Source organism: Semicossyphus pulcher, unplaced genomic scaffold (genome assembly GCF_022749685.1).
Source record: "Semicossyphus pulcher isolate SPU_LCO1_2020_fin unplaced genomic scaffold, fSemPul1.0.p SCAF_12, whole genome shotgun sequence".
Taxonomy (NCBI): Eukaryota; Metazoa; Chordata; class Actinopteri; order Labriformes; family Labridae; genus Semicossyphus; species Semicossyphus pulcher.
Window position 1 is genome coordinate 27810370 of NW_027211626.1, and position 20310 is coordinate 27830679.

At 42.2% G+C, this 20310-nt stretch overlaps 1 protein-coding gene across 5 annotated transcripts in view; it reads left to right on the forward strand.

Moving 5' to 3' along the window:
- LOC138588200 (stromal membrane-associated protein 1-like) overlaps positions 1-20310 on the forward strand; it is a 136893-nt gene that overhangs the window by 102495 nt on the left and 14088 nt on the right. For all 5 annotated transcript variants that reach the window (XM_069658134.1, XM_069658137.1, XM_069658136.1 and 2 more), the window contains exon 8: positions 4713-4834. In XM_069658134.1, coding sequence (XP_069514235.1) covers positions 4713-4834 — 122 coding nt within the window. The remainder of the gene's footprint in view (positions 1-4712; positions 4835-20310) is intronic.

Genomic DNA, 20310 nt, shown 5'->3' on the forward strand with positions numbered 1-20310 from the left:
ATAGCTCATTTTACTGTTCAAGATGTACAGGGTTTCTTGTTTTAATTATATTAAGCCTTAAATCATAGGAGCAGGCCCACTTTGAGTGACAGGTGGACAGTATCCAGACAGCACTGACAACTTGGCAACACCACATCTTATCCAAATGTGGTCACTTCTGGTTTCAGAAAACCAACATGGCGGCGGCCATATCCTAAACTTGAGGCTTCATTTACGCAGTCGAGAAACCAATGGGTGACGTCATGGTGGCTACGTCTATTATTTCTACAGTTTTGGTTGAATTCAGGTGTTAAGTCTGTTTTTTTCCACATCTATATGGTTTGTTTAAATAAAAATGGAAATGATAGATGATAGGAGCAAAAACTATTTGATTTGTAATAATTAGATGGTTTCTAATCACTCCCTAGTCCGAAGTTCAAATACAGTTTATTTTTAAAAGTGAAATTAAAAGTTAGTTTTCTTGTTCATAAAGTATTAAGTTTATTTGAAAACTAGTTCTCTAGTAATCTAGTTTTTATTTGGACATATTCTAGTTATAGTTTGATAGAAAGGTTTAGCCAACCATCATGTTTAACTCATTTGTCATTCAGCTTGTTTGTTTGTTTTTCAAATTTAAGCCTTACCAAATGTACTGTGTCTATCTGGACTGTCGCTTTTATCAATCAGTTATTATAAAGCGGCTTTACAGAAGAGGAAGTGCCAAGGAAGTTTGACATTCATATACAAATTTAACTGAGAAATAATATGTTAATTGGTACGGGCTGCACGGTGGTGCAGTGGTTAGCGCTGATGCCTCACAGCTAGAAGGTCACTGGGTCTCCGGCTTCCTCCCACAGACTAAAGACATGCTTGTAAGGTTAATTGGTGACTCTAAAATTGCCCATAGGTGTGGGTGTGAGTGCGAAAGGTTGTCTGTCTCTATGTGTCAGCCCTGTGATTGACTGGCAACCAGTCCAGGGTGTAACACCACCTCTCGCCCAATGACAGCTGGGATAGGCTCCAGCCCCCCGCGACCCTGAACAGGATAAGTGATATACTGTAGATAATGAATGGATGGATGGATGGATGGATGAATGGATGGATGGATGTTAATTGGTTACTTTTGTCAGATCCAGTTTCACCCAGGCTTCATGCTAAGCTAGGCTGACCACATCTTCATCCCAGAGATGATCAGATCAGATCAGATTGTCTTTACTGTCCCATAAGGGGAGATTTGTTTTGCAGAAACACGAACGACTCCCCATATCCGCAGTAAAATCAGACCCAGTTGGACACAATCATGCAAAGTGCAATGTGGAGGTTTCCAATGTGCAATAGTAGTGCAAGTAGAGCAACCTGAGTGCTAACTGCCATTAAGCATGTGAATTGCACTCGGGATAAACGAGACATGGAGTTTTGCAGTCTTCTGCACCGATGCCCTGAAACGACAGCGTGAGGGCAAAAGCTCAAACTCACTCAGAAGTGGAGGATTCTGGAAATCCAGTATAGCATCAGCCCTCCTGAGGACCTGCCAGAAGCCTAGCCTGGCACCTCCCTGTGATACGTTCTGACAAGCCTTCCGTGTCTGTTCTTATTGGCCAAGTTCAGGTTTCCAAACCATCCAATGATACAAAAGCTTAAAACAGATTCAATAAAACGTCTGTGAAATAGTGATAATGAGTAAGAACGTGATCTTCTCTCTCTTGAATAAAAGTCTTTCTAAAGCTTGAACTATTTCTTGAACTTTAAAGTCATAATTACTGCTGTAGTAGTAAATATATAAATAAGGCTTTTTCACAGCAGGCATGTTGACTTATCACAGCAAGAAGAGCACACTTGTCACTGCATCATTGATGGTTTTGTTCCATATTAGTGTCATAGTAAACCATGACAAAGAGCCACAATGACACAAAAGACCTTTTCAGGGTATATTTTGTGAAAGAGAAGGAAACATAAAGGTGGCACTAATAACAAAAATGATGATGGCTCTGTTCTATAGGTGTAAGCCATGCCAGACAGGCAACATACACAACACCACCTGGAGCTGGCCCACTGAAATGGATTGCAGCCATTATCAGTTAATGTGTTTACTTACACCTGCAGCCTTTCTGCTTCTACAAATAGTCTGCCATGAAAATGGTGTATTTATTTTACCCCCCATAAAGCAATTCAACAGTTTTAAACCAGTTCCTATTTTGAGTTTGTTTTTTTTATCCCTTTGAAAGACAGAATTTGGCTTTTTCCATTTCCACATGATCAGACTGTTCAACTGAACCTAAATAAAAACACCCGAAACTAAAGCAGCTCTTTGACACAATGTCAAATATACTTGCAATTACACGCAGTTATTAAGTAAGCATTTTTCCAAGGGCAAAAGGAGAAGCATAAATTAAATCATAAATACTGAAGGAGAGCAGTTATTAGAATTTTCTTGAGGATTTTCCAGTTAACAAGCGGGTAATTGTAAAGTGACTGTGTGGGTTTATTTGGAAATACCCTTCCATATTTACAAGGTCATGTTGAATAGTTCTCATTAGTTACGCTGCTTCACGTTTACTGTGTTTCTGTCTTCATTAATCGCCCTTCATACGTCCTTTCATTAACTGTTAGTCATTCAAATCATGCATGCTGCTTCATTAGAAGTCTAACATTGTTTTTATATTAACATATCAAGTTATGTAAATGTCCTTAATGTGCACACTTAGAAGTCTGCTAAAGGAATGGTCTGCCAAGCAGTTATTTCTGCTTATTGATATGTCATTTCTCTAAGGATTTTTCAGATGCTTCATATTCTTAGAATCTGTACAACCAAAGCTGGAATGTGTGTCAGTCAATAAACCACATTACGTTGGACATGGTCTTTGACTAACTTCCACTACAAAGACACTCAAAACTATTTTAAATGTAGAAACATAAAACAAGTTATTTGAACTCAATACATGTTTTTAGTTTTAGGTTGTGTTACTTTATTTGTACTTGTAGGTAGATTTGGTTTACAGTGAGTGAGTCGGCTCCTTCTACATGCAGATAAACAACAGCACAAGACAGACTTGGTAGATATGATGCACAAAGTGACGACAGAGCTCAAGACTGAAAGGGTAACCCTTAGATAAGATTATATATAGTAAGGGGTTGAGGGGCAAGGTAATTGGAGGCATCTACATTTCTGCCAGGTGGCTCCACCCACTGCCAATTGACAGTATTGGGAACAGGTGTGGGAAGCCACACACCTGGGTCTGATCTACACATCAGGGGAGAACACAGAGGATCAGGGAGTTCAGTTCATGTGGTGCATGCTGGGAGTAGGAGGCTCTCTGGCTCTTCTACTGTGATACCCAAGACAAACTTTTTGGTGACATTTTGAGCTGGTAAGTCGGTAAGCGGCCCGGCTAAGGTAGTCTTTTTCTTATGTAGATTAAGTGATCAGCCTCCTGAAGGAGCTAGATTTTCTGTTTTTGTTGAAGACTTTGTGTTAGGGTAAATAAAAACCCTTTTCCTCCGTTAACCTGACTCTGTGTCTGATTGCTGCACTACCATTTTTACCCTGTCCTCTGCCCAATCCTGTTCAATATATAAAAATATACCCACAGTGTAAACAAGATAAATGAAAACAGGATAAAAGAACAAGAATTCTGCTGTATTGCTGAAACTTGTTTGGTTTTCCAGGCTCATACCATTTAATGGGTGGGAGCGATCAGACATCCTCCTCAACTTTACAGGGATTCTGGGTTAAATGCTTCTGTGACTCTCAAATCAGTGGACGTAACCATTTTACAATTTGGTTCAGACTGTTTCTGTTCTTTAGCGACGGGTTTCCAAACCATGAGCAAGCAAAATTATCAAATAGATTCAATAACAGCACGGTAAAATAGGTTTTTTGAGAGATGCTAATTTTATGATGCACATTTTAATCCATAATAGTGTTATAGTAGCAGCATTGGTATGATGATGATTTTTATTTGGATCAATTTAAACAGGATTATGCAAACAGCTATTTCCCTCACCCAGATGGAGGCCGCCCCTGCATGTTTTCACCATGTTTCATCCATTCATCCGTCCATTATCTATACCGCTCACCCTGTTCAGAGTCATGGGGGGCTGGAACCTACCCCATCTGTCATTGGGCGAGAGGCGGGGTTACAACCTGGACCGATCGTCAGTCAATCACAGAACGTGTTTCACAGTGCATGTAATGTAACTTATACAGTGTAGTGACATGAAGCCCTACAGTAGGTTTTCACTGCAAAATGAATGCAGGCTATTATGAATTATTTTAAGGTTTGATTTTAACTTGATAATCACAGCCGACCGCACGTTATTAGGCCATTTTATATTTTCGCAGGTAACTGGATGTAATGACCACGTCTTTGTGCTGACCCTAAAGATGAAAAACTTTGCGCTGCAAGAAGAAGAAATGCTTAAAAGTTTAATTTAAGATCAATTTAAACTGGATTACTGCAGCTGCCCAACATTTTCATTTATCTGTCTTTAAAACAACCTCATCACAAGGTCCGTTTTGCAGCTCTTCAGAAGCTGATACGGTCTCAGCGGGTTAATTATTGTTTTTACTTTAAAGTACAGCTTCACAGTGTTAAGAAAATGAGTGGAGATGGAAACCAACTGCATGAGTTGTATGTACTATAAAAGACTTTACAGCATTTAAGTGTTATCTCTCTCTCTCTCTCTCTCTCTCTCTCTCTCTCTCTCTCTCTCTCTCTCTCTCTCTCTCTCAGATGCTCCAGAGGGAGGAGGGAAAGGCTCGGGCGGTGCTGCACCAATCGCCGATGAACTGGACATCTTTGGACCAATGGTCTCCAACCCTCTCCCCTCGTCCAACAACACACAGCAGGCTCAGGTAACACACACACACACACACACAGTCTCAGCCTTTCATCATCTGCTTATCAACACAGGCAGACAGCAACACAAGGGCTGAAGAGACTCCCATGATGCAACACGCACAAACACAGGCATATTCACAAACACGCCATGTCCCCGATACGTGCAGACACACACTCTCTGAGGATCATATCAAAGCAAACTGTCACAGACTCTCTTTTATTGAATTAATTTGAGCAATGTCCTTCAAAGAGAGAGAGAGGGCCTCTCTGAGAGGAGAGTTACAGAGAGCTGCTGCAGAGAAGAGAGCAGCTGGCAGCGGTAAAGATATACTAATAATACTTTCATTTTTAGAATATAGCAATAATGTTTTTCACTGCATTTGTTCAGTACTTCTTTAAGATAAACATAAGATAAGCAATGACATCCATTTGAAACCTGCCGTCTACATGTTGTTTAAAGCTGAAAGAAGAGAGATTACTTGTTCGCATTTTGAAAGCTTTGAAATCACAGTTGCTGCGATTCTAATTAAATCTGAAAATATTTCCAAGCTCTGGAGGAGGTAATTCTTTATTTGCAGACCCTCAATTTTGCAGGATTAAAATGACAACTGTCACAGCTCCAGCTAATTAATGAAAATTCCTCCGTCTGTCAAAACAAATCACAGATATCTGACATAAATAAAGCGAGTTAAAGATGGAGACAGGCTTAGATGGAGCTGTTTGTCCAATGAGTGTCTGCAGCCATATTGGTGGGTATTCAGTTTCTGGGTAAACAAAACAAAAACATGACGCTCGTTTGTAAAAGAAGAGAAAGAAAGAAAAGGAGAAAACAAAAATAAAACAACATTACTGACAGTGTTTTTTAGATATTTCTCCTCCGTCGTCTCTCACTCCTTCACCGGCTGGTCTCCGGGGATCCAGTGTGGCTGCTTGAATTAAACATTTTCAAGGAGCAGTGCTGAGTTTGAAATGCTGTTGTGGTCCCTCAAGCACGCCCTTTGACCTCGGCTCAGCTGGAATTGAGGACACACACATTCATGCAAGCTCGTATGTAAAGTCTCTTCTTCATACGTACACACAGTCTGAAGATGCATACATGATATTATATGGAATCCACACAGAAGACTGGTGACATGAGAAGTACAAATTCACAGCGACCCTTTCCCCGGCTAAAAAAAATCATTTTTTCACTCTCTGACCTTTTAAATTGAATATCTCACTCTGGTACACACACACACACACACACACACACACACATACATCACCACACCAGGCAGTGGCTGGCCAGGGACCCAGGCATGAAGAACAATTATGAGCTGCTGTAACTGCAAGCTTCCCCTCTGCCACTACCAGCCTCCCACTTACCCTCTAATCTCCCCTCCGTGCTCACCTCCTCTGTGACTCCATCTACTGCTCTGCTCTGTTTCTGCCTCACACCTCCGCTCTTCTCCATATATCCATCTATACGAAATTCTCCTCCTCTTTCTTCTCTGTGGAGCCCTGGTTTTGGTCTCAGGTGATGAGTGGTCATACACCTGCATTCCCAACTGTAGATTTATACAGCATTCATGCCGTATAATAATTACTTTGACTAGATAAGCCACTTAATAGGTCAATAGTTTTTCTGTCAACATAGGGCTAATTGGGGCGCTGGTTTAGCTCAGTGGGTAGAGCAGGCGCTCCGTGTATAGAGGCTACAGACCTCGACGCACCAGCCGCAGGCTTGACTCCCGTCCTCGGCCCTGTGCTGCATGTCATCCCCCACTTCTCTTCTCCCCATATTTTCTGTCTCTCTCCAGCTTTCCTAACAATAAAGGCAAAAAAATGTCAAAATAAATAATCGTATAGTATAATAGTGCTAATACACACACATACTGTATATCCTAGGGCTATCTCAATATGGAGTTTCCAGCTAGTCTGCAGTTTTTGGCCTACATGTCCAAGTGAATCCACATTTCCAACCACAAAGAATTGTGTGAGCATTGTTAGAGCAAGTGTTTCACTTGTCTTCAAGTTGGTTTTTTTTGGACCTTGCAGCCGTTTCAAAAGTCCTCTCGCTCTGTTTTAATCTCAAGAGTCTAAATCCAAGCCCGACACTTCAGATGTTACATCACGTCCTCACGTCTACATTGCAAAGCGTAGGCAAATTTTATTTCTTAGATATGAAAATGATTAACAAAAGAAAAGAATTGTATTGAAATAATAATCGGTAAAAAGTTTTGTGCGTGATGAAGTGAAATTAATGTACTATGTTTTAACTTAAGCCCTTGGCCTCGTTGAGTGCAATTGTTCATCTTTTCAGTAAGGCTGTTTCGCATCAAAAGGTTAAGCTTGCATAGCATCCATTGTACACGTGCCGCTGGTTCACTATCACTTGCATATAGAGCTGTGTCAATAACTTGTTAGTGACTTTCTATGTTTTGCACAAGTAACACAAGATACGTAAATTCCTGTGCCCTGCCTGTCTTGGTCTCTCTTTTCTCTCTGTGTTTATGCTCCATTATCCTCTCTGTACGTCTTCCCTCTCATCTGTCCTTCTATTTCCTCGTCTCTCTCTGCTGTCACTCAGCTTTCATTGTGCGCAAAAAGCACTGCTCCTGCCCTTTCCTCCTTGTCCTTCATCTGTGCTCTTCCTCTTGTCGTTTACACTCCTTGTATCACCTCCATATCATCCTTCACTCCCTCCCTCTTACATCTTTTCAAACCTAAGCCTCATAAACCAACCTGTTATGTGTACAAACATACCTGTAAACCAGACATGCCATAGAAGCCTCTCTGAGCATTAGTGTATGAATTTGGAATCATGCTTAAATGTGACTGTGAGTGTGTTGGAGCATAACATTATTTGATTACAGATAAAACTGCAAAGCAAATGATGAAGTGAAAAGGTGTTTTGAGAAGATCTTGATAAAATGGACGAGCTAACTGTTGAGGCAACAAAAACATAGATATAATATAAATCATGCAGAAGATCTATTAACTTACTGATTTTTAAACGTATGTCTGTCAGTTCTGATGCTGCTACACATTGATCTATCGGGTAATATATTTACCATGAGCTGCATAATGCATAATGTTATATGAACCATAATTCTGAGGCTCACAGTGCAAATAGTTATCTTACAGTGCACAGCGGACTTAAAAACAAAAATAAACACTGTCTACATCCTCTTGTTACAAGAAGTGTCCCGTTTTCCAGCAGCACCATGGAGTATCAAAGTAGTCATCTGCATCTGGCATTGGTGCCTCATGGGTAATTTCAGTGTGTCTTTGGGAGTAGGGTGGATAGGGTGTCGTGCTGTACAGCGTCTCTGTTGTGGATGTCTGACTTGACGCTGGACGAGGGCGGGGAGTAGCGTCATTCTTCCTCCTGGCCTTCACACACTCATCACGCTGCACTTTGTGCTGTTTTTTCAGCTGCTTGAACAAGTGAGTTGTGTTTCTTTGTGGCGCAGACACGGGTTTCTCTTTTTTTCCTGCTGAACATCACTCGTCCTAAACCCAAGCTACCTCTAAAAAGTGAAGCTTTTTCACACTGAATCAAACATTGCAGGCATATTGCTCCCACCATGTGTGACATTAGATACCAGCTTTCCAGGCGCAAAAGAGGGGTGACGTGTAAAACACAGCAGCTTCATGTAGTGTGTAGTGTGACATTAAATACCTGTTAAAGAACAGTAATTCTTTTGTAACACTACCAATGATCCTTCACCAATGATCGCGTCCTCTGCTCGGAGGGCTAAGAGCTCACAGGTTGCTAAACGTTGGCTGTTAACTCTTTCTACCTCTGTTTAGTAGCTTCTCCATCCAGCTGGGTCGAACACATAGCACGTCCTCAAAATCACAACACTGTTCCTTCAACTTGGCTCTGTTACTATCTCTGCTGCTCAAAGGTGGGCTGTCTGTGAAGGCCTTGCACTGTTACACCTTCCTTCACAGGCTGACAGTGATTGCTCCATAGTGGCTGTTTGCTGCCAGACAGGTTGCTTGTGGCATCACTGTCTGTCTGTCTGTCTGTCTGTCTGTCTGCTATTATGTGAATGTCAAACAGAACATTTTGTTTCTGCCACAGTCCTCTATTCAGAGAAGGATTTCACTGTAGCTCTCAGCCAGTTCTTTAATCTCTGTGTAGTAATGCTCCATTAAGACCCAATGATGTCTCTTCCATGCTCTCTTCAGACGCACCGGGGGGGATGCTTCTTGTCTTTGTCTGCGCTCCTACCTGTGGATGACTCTCTCTGACATTTCCAGAAGCATTTAAAGGAAATGCATTTATCTCACAGCATGTGGATTATAATTACCTCTGTTTTAGTTTGGAGGGTTAACCTGTAGGTCCTCCTCTTGTTTGTCTGACAAACTAATGGCTGTGCATGAGGAAGAAACCATGAGGATTTAGGCAACCTTTCATGGAGGGTCACCATCAGGCTAAACCTACCAACGCGTTCTCATCCCAGGTCGTCAAACAACTACTTTGTTACAGCCATCCTTTGGTTGTCTCATAGAGATGCACAAAGTAGCACCTGTTTAGCGTTAGTCTCAAGATACCCTTTAGCATCTGTTTTAAGGTCTGTTTTATTCCTTGCTGACACTTGGTAACTTCTGTAGCTGTTATATTCCTTTCCAATGGGTGGTTAGGTCTGTTTTAAGGTGCTCTTCAGGATTGCACGTGTGCAATAGTCACATCGCAGCAAAAATGAAAACTCTTTTTTCGTGACTAATCTACAGGAGAAGTCCGTCTGATATCACATTAGTGCAGCCCTTTATGAGAGCACAGAGTGAACCGACCGCTGAGCTGCAGTCTGTGTCACCTGCCTGTAAACTGTATACAAGCACGCGACGCTGCTGCAGACACAGATTACGTCGGCGGGATGATCGAGGCAGACGCTCCGTTATGCGAGGTGGTTTATAAGTGACAGTATTCCCGATCTCAGCGGCACCTCGTCCTGGTGCTGGTTAATGCTTTGCCGCTCCATTAACGGTCATGCCGCAGAGTGTTTACTTTTAGCGGCTACACCTGCAGCGTACACACGGCGTGAGGTCGTGTGTGCCGACAGGAAGTAGGAGACTGTGAGCTTTTGTTTTAAAAAGTCACAGAGGTGAGCACGCTGATTAAACAAACATTTGAACACTGTTAGAAATGATATGACATGGTGTGATGACACACAGCTGCACCTGCCAAGTCTGTTTGTATCTCTTTTATAAGGAAACGTGTCGCCCACATTAACGCTCTACTTTTTTATAAGGCTGTCACAGTCTCTGAACAAAGTCCCAAATTATAAAAAGTATGATTAATTGTTTATATGAACATAAAAACACACTGTGTCTATCTGTTATAATATCTTTTAAAATCACAATAAATATTGCAGAACAAAAAGTTATCGCAATGTCTTTTCCTGTGTCAAGCAGCCCTACCCTTCAGCATGTCCTTGCACAAACAAAGTAAGGTCAATCAGTCAATCAATTCTTATTCTCTTTACATAAAGAGCCGGTGTAGGCCATATTCTTTGTAATAGATCTTTTTAACGGTACCGTTTAGCATCTTTTTTATTCCTTTGTAACACATGGTTAACGTGAAATCATCTCTTTGTTTATATCTGGACCCAAACCTCTGTCTCCTGGGTTAAAGTCCTACATAGTGTGATCCATCCATTGCCCTGGACCACCACCCCGAGCTCCCTTTGGCCATCTTTCTACTATGTCACCTGACTTCCCGTTAGCTGTATGGCTGCACCAGATGTTCAGAGCATCTAATATTGCTTTGGATTTGTTTACTTTTTCAGTCGGGCTGAAATCCAAAGCACCTCATGTTGATGCAAAAGGTTCCTTGTGAGTCTGAATGAGAATGCAGAAGGTCGCCACAAAGCGTTGGTATTTCACATGTATAAAGTTTTTATATCCTTGTACTTTACTGACTCACTTAGTTTGCTAACAGCTTCATGCTCCCGTGAGGAAACTCCATGGACTTATTTGTTGTGTCACAATCCCACAGCAACCTTGCCATTTAGATATGTTTCCTCTCCCATACGTGCAAGCTGTACACACAGGACGGCCGTTTTGACAGTCAAAACACACCTACCTAACCTTGCACACACACACACACACACACACACATACAGAGCACTGAATTTGGGATTCAGCAGGCGGATATTGCTTTACAGCTGTGATTAGCTGGGTGCAGGAAGAAAGAGGAAGCTGGCAGCCTGCTGATTCGTGCAGCTATTAAGCGGCATCGGGGAGCGCTCGCCTATCTGCAAATACGTCAATTATAAAAATACGATTACAGCCTTGTAGGAGGGGGAGGATTTGTGTTATCCCCAGCTTTCCCTCATCTCTCTCTCTCCTTTTCAAACACACGTTCTATGTTCATCTTGTCCTCTGTTTTTCATTCATTCTCCATCTACAGAAAGTGTACTTATTACATGAGTTTCAGCACGAAATAAAAATAAAAAATAAAATAAATATTGAACTTGAAGTGGTCAGGAGGGATAGAAAAGGAACAATGAGAAAAACATGCCCATGGCAATGAGGGACAGAAAGAGGGACAGACGGTCTGAGGGCAGGTAAGGAGAGGAATGATTGATTATTGTGAGGTGGAGGGACACAAGACATGGAGATAAAGTCCCACAAGGCCCACTAAGTGCAGACACACCAGAAGCATTGACTTGAATCACCACCACCAATCCTAGTTGTGCTGTTTTAACCCTTAAGCTGCTGAGTTCACAAAGATTACTGGTCTGCGAGTATCAATAAGACCCCCAGGGGCAGATTCACTGAGGTTATGATTTGTTGTATTCTGCCAGTGCACCAGGTTGGAGTCAAAGTTTAGGCTTCATTGAGTGTCTGTATCTGTCTGTGTGTATTGAAGGGAGGATTGTGCATGTGTTAGGGGAAACTTGTTAAATGAGGATGATTATGTATGAGGTCACACCATTTGCAAGTGTCAGTTTTGCAGGAATCTGATCTGCAACAACCGAACAGTGGACAGGAGCTGTTCTTCAAGTTGACCATCAGTGAACTGTGAAATCCCCACAGCCTGCAACAAAACTTTTCTTTGTGTTGATATTTTAGTGGGAGTTCAGCTGCACTTACCTCACCATTAACACCATACCAACACCATCTCCACCTCCAACTGCTCCACTCTGCTGGACATGCTGTTCCCTTTCTTCTCTGTTTGCAGAGCCGTCTGTACCTCGTGTATATTTTGTCTATCTGCGCTTTGTCTTCTGATTCCCCTTGTTTTCTTTTTCCATAGACATGTGTATATATATAATATATATAATTTCATATGTGTTAGTAATTTATTTTCAGTGCTGCAGCAGAAAGAAATGTTGTAGAATCTATATTGTGCTATTAGTGATTTTCTGAGCACAGCGTTCTCATAGAAATCCTGCTTTCTCTACTTCACTCACGATGTGTGTGTGACTGCAGTCCGGGCTCTGACTTGCAGAGGTTGCAGAGTGAGGTTACAGGGTAAGGGTGCAGTTTTTCAACAATCAATACATTTCATTTATATAGCACCAAATCATAACTAGGGATGGGTTTCAAGAACCGGTATTTTCTGGTACCGGTACGTGATTGATAAGTTCGGAAAGTACCAATCAGCTCATGGACAAAGGTGCTTCCATCAGTATTTAATGTTAACAATCTGTCTTATCTAATTTGTCTTATTGTTTATTTCAATCTTATCATTGTTTTTGTTGTTGTTTTGGCTTTTGCCTTTATTGATTGGGCAGCTGAAGAGAGACGGGAAATGTGGGGAGAAGAAAGTTGGGGAGCGCCCCTCAATCGGCATCAAGCATTGTGACGTCCTGCTGGAGAAAGAACGAGGGACAGAGGGATGGAGACAGAAAGAGAGAGATGGATGATGACTGATAATAATTGCAACAGTTGAATCAACAGGTCTATTATTACCATTGACAACTTTAATATTGATAACATGGGGAAGACTGATTCAATTAAGTATTGCAGTTAGAGTCGAGCAGTTTTAAGATTCACATGTATGGCCTGTGTCCTCTAGCGTCTGTCTTGTACACAAAAGCAATGCAGGTCAGCATTTTCAGCGCTCAGTGTCCTCAGCACAAAAACATCCTCAACGTCCGCTGCGCCCGTCAATCAAAATCAAGAAGGGGCGGGACTTACAATATCAACTTTGTCAACAACAATGGCAGAGGAGAAGCTAATCCTTTAGTTTTTTCGAGGGTACAACTTCCAGGTGTAGAGCTGCTGCTGATGCCAGGTCACGACTCCTTTACATTGTTTTTATGCTTCTTTGTTAAATGTCCTTAAATAAAAGCAAATATTAAGCATACAGAGCGATTTAAAATAGACGGTCACTTCCAAAGGAAGCGGAAGTGCGTGACAAAACTTTTGTAACCTAGCAACAGCAAGCGCCGGTGAGAAGCGCTCTGAAATTGAGGTCGTGGGAGGTGCCAGCTCAAAAAACGCTGTTAGAGGACACAGGCCCCAACAGTTTAAATAATGATAATTAGTTTTTGCAGATATTCTTTGTGTCTCTGGATTTCAGCTGACATCAGTCACTTGGGTCAGTTTGTGTCCCGGAACAGCACACCCACAACAGAGACAATTACGTCTCAGTGAGAATACGCTTAAGAGTGTTATGGCTGTCCCAGATTTTAATTATTCTAGCCAGAGAATACGACAGAAGAAATGCAGCAGGGTAAGGCCAATGCTGCTGGTGCACAATGCATCCTGGTACATGTAGGCAGCTCAACAGGCAGGAGAATTCAGCCTTCACCTTCAGTGTAGCACACACTGAGAAATGTATTGCTTCAATAAACTACATTTACCATCACCAGTGATTGAATATCTTCCTAAAGCATTGCTTTTTCTGCAAGTGTTTGCCTTTCAGGACTAAGCAGGATGAAAGAAAGAAGGGAAAGGGAACAGGACTGAATGGGAGAGGGATAACAGAAGAGGATCAAGGATGGAGGTCAGGAGGAAGGAGTGAAGGAGTAGAGGTTGAGCAAACTGAGAAAAGGAAACAAGGAAATGTAGTTGAATGCTGAAGAAGGGAAACTGGTGAGAGAATTAGTGGAGGGATTTAAAGAGGGATGAGGTAATGAAGTGACCAGCTTTGTATCCTTCCTCCCATTTGTTTTCTTTCATTGCTTCTCTCAATCCTGTTCCTTACCGGCTCTCTCTCCCCTGAATTTAGATTTCCGAGGCGAGCTGTGCTTTTGTTTTCAGTAAATTAGCACAAAATCCTTCAGCACACACAGACACACACACACACACTCACGCACGCACAGAGCCCAGTGTGGTTTAAAGTCGCAGATGGTCTATCAGAGGGGAGTGTATGAGTTTTTCAAGCAGCGATGGAAAACCGTAGGGAGAGAGATGGTCTGCTGTGTGTGTGTGTGTGTGTGTGTGTGTGTGTGTGTGTGTGTGTGTGTGTGTGTGTGTGTGTGTGTGTGTGTGTGTGTGTGTGTGTGTGTGTGTGTGTGTGTGTGTGCGTGTGCGTTTGGCTGTAGAGGCCTATGAATAGCGACAGTGAGGAAAAGGCTGTCAGAGTGGTAATTCAGAGCACTGGTGCACCCATCAACACCAACATTGGCTGAGAAGAAGAATGGAGCCTTGTTGAAGAGGCTTTCTATTACACAATGTGCTGCTAGGAGCCCAGTAACACACCACACACTATGTGGACAATGTGTGTGTGTGTGTGTGTGAGAAACAGAGAGACACAGAGTAAAGGATAGATGCACATGTGACATTCTTTGCTTGTACTTCTCGTCCTGCAGGAGGGACATTAGACTGATGTATCACTGAGTTTTACATTGTGTGCCACCTGTTTGGCTTTTAGCGGAGAATCTGCTGGATTGCTTTGCTGTTTTTTCAGTGCAAGTGGAGCTAATACTCCTGAAGTGTCTGGCAGTCACAGATGGTGAAAGATCTGAAAGGCTGTTGGAAAACGTTTAGTGCTAAGCAGTTTCATTTGTGCCTAAAGAGACCTTAATTTCAAGAAACACGTGCAGCCGTTTGAGGTTCTGTTTGCTTCTCAGTACTTCACTTAGACTGACAATGGTATAGATTAGAGCCGATTAATCGGCCCCGATAGGACTTATTAAAAACTATAATCATCGGCGGATCTGGGCTCCGATAGTGGCGGGGACGTACATCGTGTGCATTCGCCTTCTTAATGGAGTCTCCATACGTGACATACAGGTAATGCAGGTACCTGGGATAATTAATTAAAGTTAACTTTATAACACAGCTTTATTCACAAATTATGATCATGATAAGGTTGTTGTTTATAGTATTGCATTATTGATGAATTAGACTATCGTTAACTTTCACTGCTTTTCTGCCGAGCTCATGCTGCAGTCTCTGTTTAGCTAGCAAGCTCGCTAGTTAGCAATTTGGCTAGCAGTGAGTGCAAGCCTAGCACAACTAATGGGATCATATCTGATCATTTGAGGGGCACTTTTGCTGAAAATATAGGTTTGCGTGTGCAACTCCCGAGGATACTCTGAACAACTGTTAGAAACCATGAAATGCCACTCGTACGTGGAGACAGTGAGACGGGTGGGTGGGGGCTAAACCTTTGCTGTACCGGGGATCAGCTGATTCATATTATATCTGACTCGTTTCAGTTATTTCTCCCCTCAAAAGTTATCTCTGGAATATAACGTAACAATATCAGCTCTCCACGATACAGGACAGGCAGGCAGGGAGGAAAATAAATCATTTAACCGTTACTTAAATGACTTACCAATTTGGCGTTTTCTCTTCTAAATAATCCAACCACGTAACGTCAACTGTCCATTCATGACATGAAATCCCACTTTTTATGATCCTTCTCACTCCGGTAATGTGCACAAACACTAATAGTTTGTAAGAGTCGTATTTAAAAATGTAACTGGACGTGCAGCATCTGGCCTGATATACGCCACGGAGCGCATCGACATGTAAACAGGTCCAACATATTTCCAAAGATGTAATCCAGCAGATCACACTTCAGGATACTCTCCGTACTTGGTATCAAAGTCGAAGTGGCAAAAAACGGGTTTATTAAAAACCGGCGTTTTTTTTCTCCCAAATATATGCCAGTAAGCTTCCTTGATGATAATAACCATACATTTGTAACTTTAGTAAAACTTAACTTTATCAGAAAGGTTTTATTAAACCAGCAACTTTAGGAAAACAACTGCAGTATCATTTCAATTAAAAAATTACAAATAAAGTGCAACTTAAATCATTCATGTAGATTGAAATAAATATTAAATATATAAAAGTGAATAATAAAGTTATGTAAATATATACATTATCTATTTGATAGCCTATTTAGTTAATAGCTGTATTGAATTGATTTACATGTTTCTTGTTTCTTACATTAGATGGCAGCTGGAGGAAACACAGTCCCTCTATGGGACTATTTTGCTGAGGAAAGGCACAATGTGGGCACAACAAGTTGAGTTAGATGTTCATTTGAAGATTATATTTTCTTTACTACTTATTTTATTTATTTAGGTATTGATTGCTGTTTGAGATTCATGTTCTGTTCCAGATTTATGTTTTTATTTTGTTATTGATTTGACATAGACTTTCAGTTCAACAGTAGTAAGGATATGTTATAAAGATTAATATTGTTCATTTAAATTAGTTTCATTTTTTTTTCGTGGGGTAGGGAGATATCGGCCGATTAATCGGCTATCGGCTTTTTCCTAGTACAAACTATCGTTATTATATCGGCCTTTAAATCCACTATCGGTCGACCTCTAGTATAGATGTTTGCAAAGACTCTGATCAAGCAGTTTCACTGACCATATGTGATGTATTGTAGGTAAGTTAGACCAGGTCTGGATATCAGAGAAACAAAATAACTTACTTTGCTACATGAATGTAATATTATGTATTGAATGACTACCATACAGGTTCTCTCAGGGAAAACTTCACCTCTGTAATCTTTCCCTGTTTTATACCTATGAAAAGTTCTGCACTATAATTGATACTTGATCCAATTTGGAGGTCAAATAATGCAGGCCTTCACCAAGGAGACCAAGGTTTGTGTGCCATGTGAAAAAAAAGTTCAATTAAAATTATTTTTTCAACCTAAACATATTGGGCCCTATTTACACGGCGGAGGGTGCACAATCTAGGTGCAAACTGAGGCGCAAGGCGCAAAGAGGTTGGCTTAAATAATAAATCAAAAGCTGTCATTCCCTTTAAGAGCCCGGTGCACCTGCAGGCAGGCGTGTTGCTATTTACAAGGTGGATTTTAGTCATTCTTCTTAGATAAACTGACTCAGACCGGCATATGTAACTTCTTTCTTTCCTCTGTGCCCCTGCACATGCAGAAAAAAACACAGGTTACTGTACGAAACATGTCGAAGCACGGAGCCACTGAAGCGATCCCACTGCCCAACAGAAAGGAACATGAAGAGAGACCTGTGAACGTTTACGCACGAGGGACAGCAACATTGGGTTTAATGTTCGTTCTCTGTGGGTTTGTCACCATCGGCACACATAAAACTTTCGCACATTCACAGTGAAAAGCTGTTGACCATATCTCAGTTCGAAGTTAATCAGACTCAGCCCACCTCCGAGCACTTCCCTTTGGTTAAGATTACACATGTTGCTCCTTCCTGAATCATTTCGGGTGATGTTCTTATCACACGGGTTCAGAGCCGGTTCGCTCCGTCTGAGTCACGCCGTCCGCTCTACAAACATGTCCTGAAGTCGGGAGCTGAATGGCGGCGATTACTGCAGTTTGGGGGATTTGAAGTCTGTTAAATGTGTCTCTCAACTTTGCGAACAAGCTTTGCAGCAAATAGGCTTATCTTCTTGATTGAGTTGTGTTATGTAGCTCGCTGACAGCGATCAGACGGATCATGTGAGGACACTTTGCTGCCTCTTGTCCCCCCCTTCAGGAGCAGGTATCATGCTAATGTGCTGCTGCTATTAATAGAACGGACGCTCCATCCTGCCTCCGTCAACACCTGACTCACCTTAACTGGCTTCACTTCAGTGAAAAATGGACCCTGAGTTTGTATGTGTGTGTGTGTGTGTGTGTGTTGGCAGGATAACCTATCCATCTTTTCTCTTCACCCCCCCTGCCTCCCTTCCTCAGTTTGTCCTTCCCTTTCTTCCTGTTTCCTCTCTCCCTTCAGTGCGTACTTGTTTTTCAACCTTTAATCTTCCTCTCCTTCCTCTCGCAGTCCTTCCCCTCCATCCTCTCCTCCGCTTCCATTTTCAAACCTGGCCACCTCACTCTCTCCCGCCCTTCTCCCATCCTCTAACCTTTCCTTTTCTTGTTCCTTGTCTTCTCCATCTTTCCCTCCTCTCCTTCTCTCCTCCTCTCTTTTTGTGTCCCTCCTCTCCTCCTTCCTTCCTTCCCTCCTGCAGTTAAAGGAAGTCAGCAGGGAGAGACAGAGGGGAGCAGCACTGCCTGCTAAGCAGTTGAGCACAACAGACTCACAAACCTCTTTAGTGTGTGTGTGTGTGTGTGTGTGTGTGTGTGTGTGTGTGTGTGTGTGTGTGTGTGTGTGTGTGTGTGTGTGTGTGTGTGTGTGTGTGTGTGTGTGTGTGTGTGTGTGTGTGTGTGTGAGTATGAAGTTTGTGTGTGACAAAGAGAAGGTATAATTTGTGTGTGACGGGTTGTGGTGTGCTTGTGACATTGAATTCAGAGAGTGATTATTCACAAGAGTGTGTGTGTGTGTGTGTTTATCACGTCGTTCCTTATCTTATTCATGAACTCCAGCTGACTATCACCTCCCCCTCTCTCCCTCTCTCTCTCCATTATCTTCCCTCTCACTTTGCACACACACTCACACTTACACACTCACCTGTACCGAGCTCTTAAGCAGGTGTTACTTTTTTTGGCAGCTTCATCCATTAGAAATAATGGATGTGTGCCTGAAAGGTTTTTTAAAAAAATGATAGGGTGCATGTTAGCAAGAGAGCGTGTGTGTGTGTGTGTGTGTGTGTGCGTGTGTGTGTGTGTGCGTGTGTGTGTGTGTGTGTGTCTGTGTGAGTGTGTGTCGGTGTCTGTGTCTGAAACAGTTCATGTCTACCTCTCTCTGCATCGGCCTAATTAATGTCATCTGTCTCACTTACGGTGACAATTCTTCTCCTCTATCGTCTCCTCAGTTTTTCTCTCTTTTTGTTCTTCATCCACCTCGTCCACTGCTCCCCTGTATTTTTACCTTCCCCTCGCCTCTCTCCTGTTCCCCTGTCTTGTCTCCTCTCTTCTCACACTGATATGTACAGTATGTATTAGCTATATTTTTGTTATGGAGTTAAGGCAGATCTTGCGATAATACTTCTGACTGATACAAATTTCTTTTGACATATTTTTGGGTCTAAATGACAAATAAAGAGAATAGATTAGTGTCTAGGTACTTTTTAAAAACCAGACGCTGCCTTTACATCGCTCTCTAATTATACCTCTCAGACCATGGGAGCTGCTGGTAGGGATGGGTATCCAGAACCGGTACGTGATTGGTCACTGCCAAAAGTACCAATAAGCTCATGGACAAACGGTGCTCCCATCGGTATCTAATGTTAACATTGTGGCTCATTAAAAGTTGTTTCATTCAATTGTTTTATTCTAATCGTTGCTGGTGCCTAGTGATGACAAAGCCGCCGTGACGTTTCATTGTTGTGGCTGGAGTAAGTCAGGACTCCCTAAAAACACGGCATTTCACCCAGATGGGTGTGGCTTTGCAGGACGTAACAGTGCACGCGTCGGCGAACTCCATGACCGTCTCAGCGCTAACTGTTAGCAAGCTTACTTTATGTTAACAGGTTTCCTTTGAAACGAGCCTCACGCTTTGAGCGCTTGGTAACGTTTAAAGAATCAAGTAACCCGAGTCTATTGTTAATGTGGGTTAAATACTATAACTCCATCAGAAGTTTGTCAACAAATTTAAAGTGAATCGCACCTCATGCATGTACATGGAAGCTTACTGCCCTGTAAGCTCATTTGGACTTGATGCAAGATGCTACACTGACTAGCTGGCTACAAAGACCTCCATCTCAGTATATTCTTGTTGTTGGACATAACTTGGTCTAAATGTCGATATGTTTTAGCACTATTTAGTTGTTCATATTTTGTACCTTTGTGATGGTCGATGCGAGCATGAGTCAACAGTCAGTCAGGTAGAAGTAATTTAAAAATCTGCAGGTCACGGTAGTAGCCGTGCCAGCAGCACAATGAGCTAGAATCTAAGGAAGTGTACCTTCATAGAAGATTACAGTTATAGTTTTGCTAGCTTATCCGAAAACTGAAGAGACGAGATGAACGCATCAGGCACACAACACTCTGTGTGACGCAGGACGTAAGGCACCGCCCCCAGGTGACATACGCCTGGAACACACCGGATGCCGAAGCGCTGCGAAGCGCCGCGCAACGAAAATCGTGCGCGAGCCGGAGCACTTCCGTTCACACCAGACGCGCATTTCTCCGCGCCGGTCGACAAGCGCCTCTGCTCCTCAGCTGTCGTTTACTCACATTTGAAGCTGTTTTCATGTT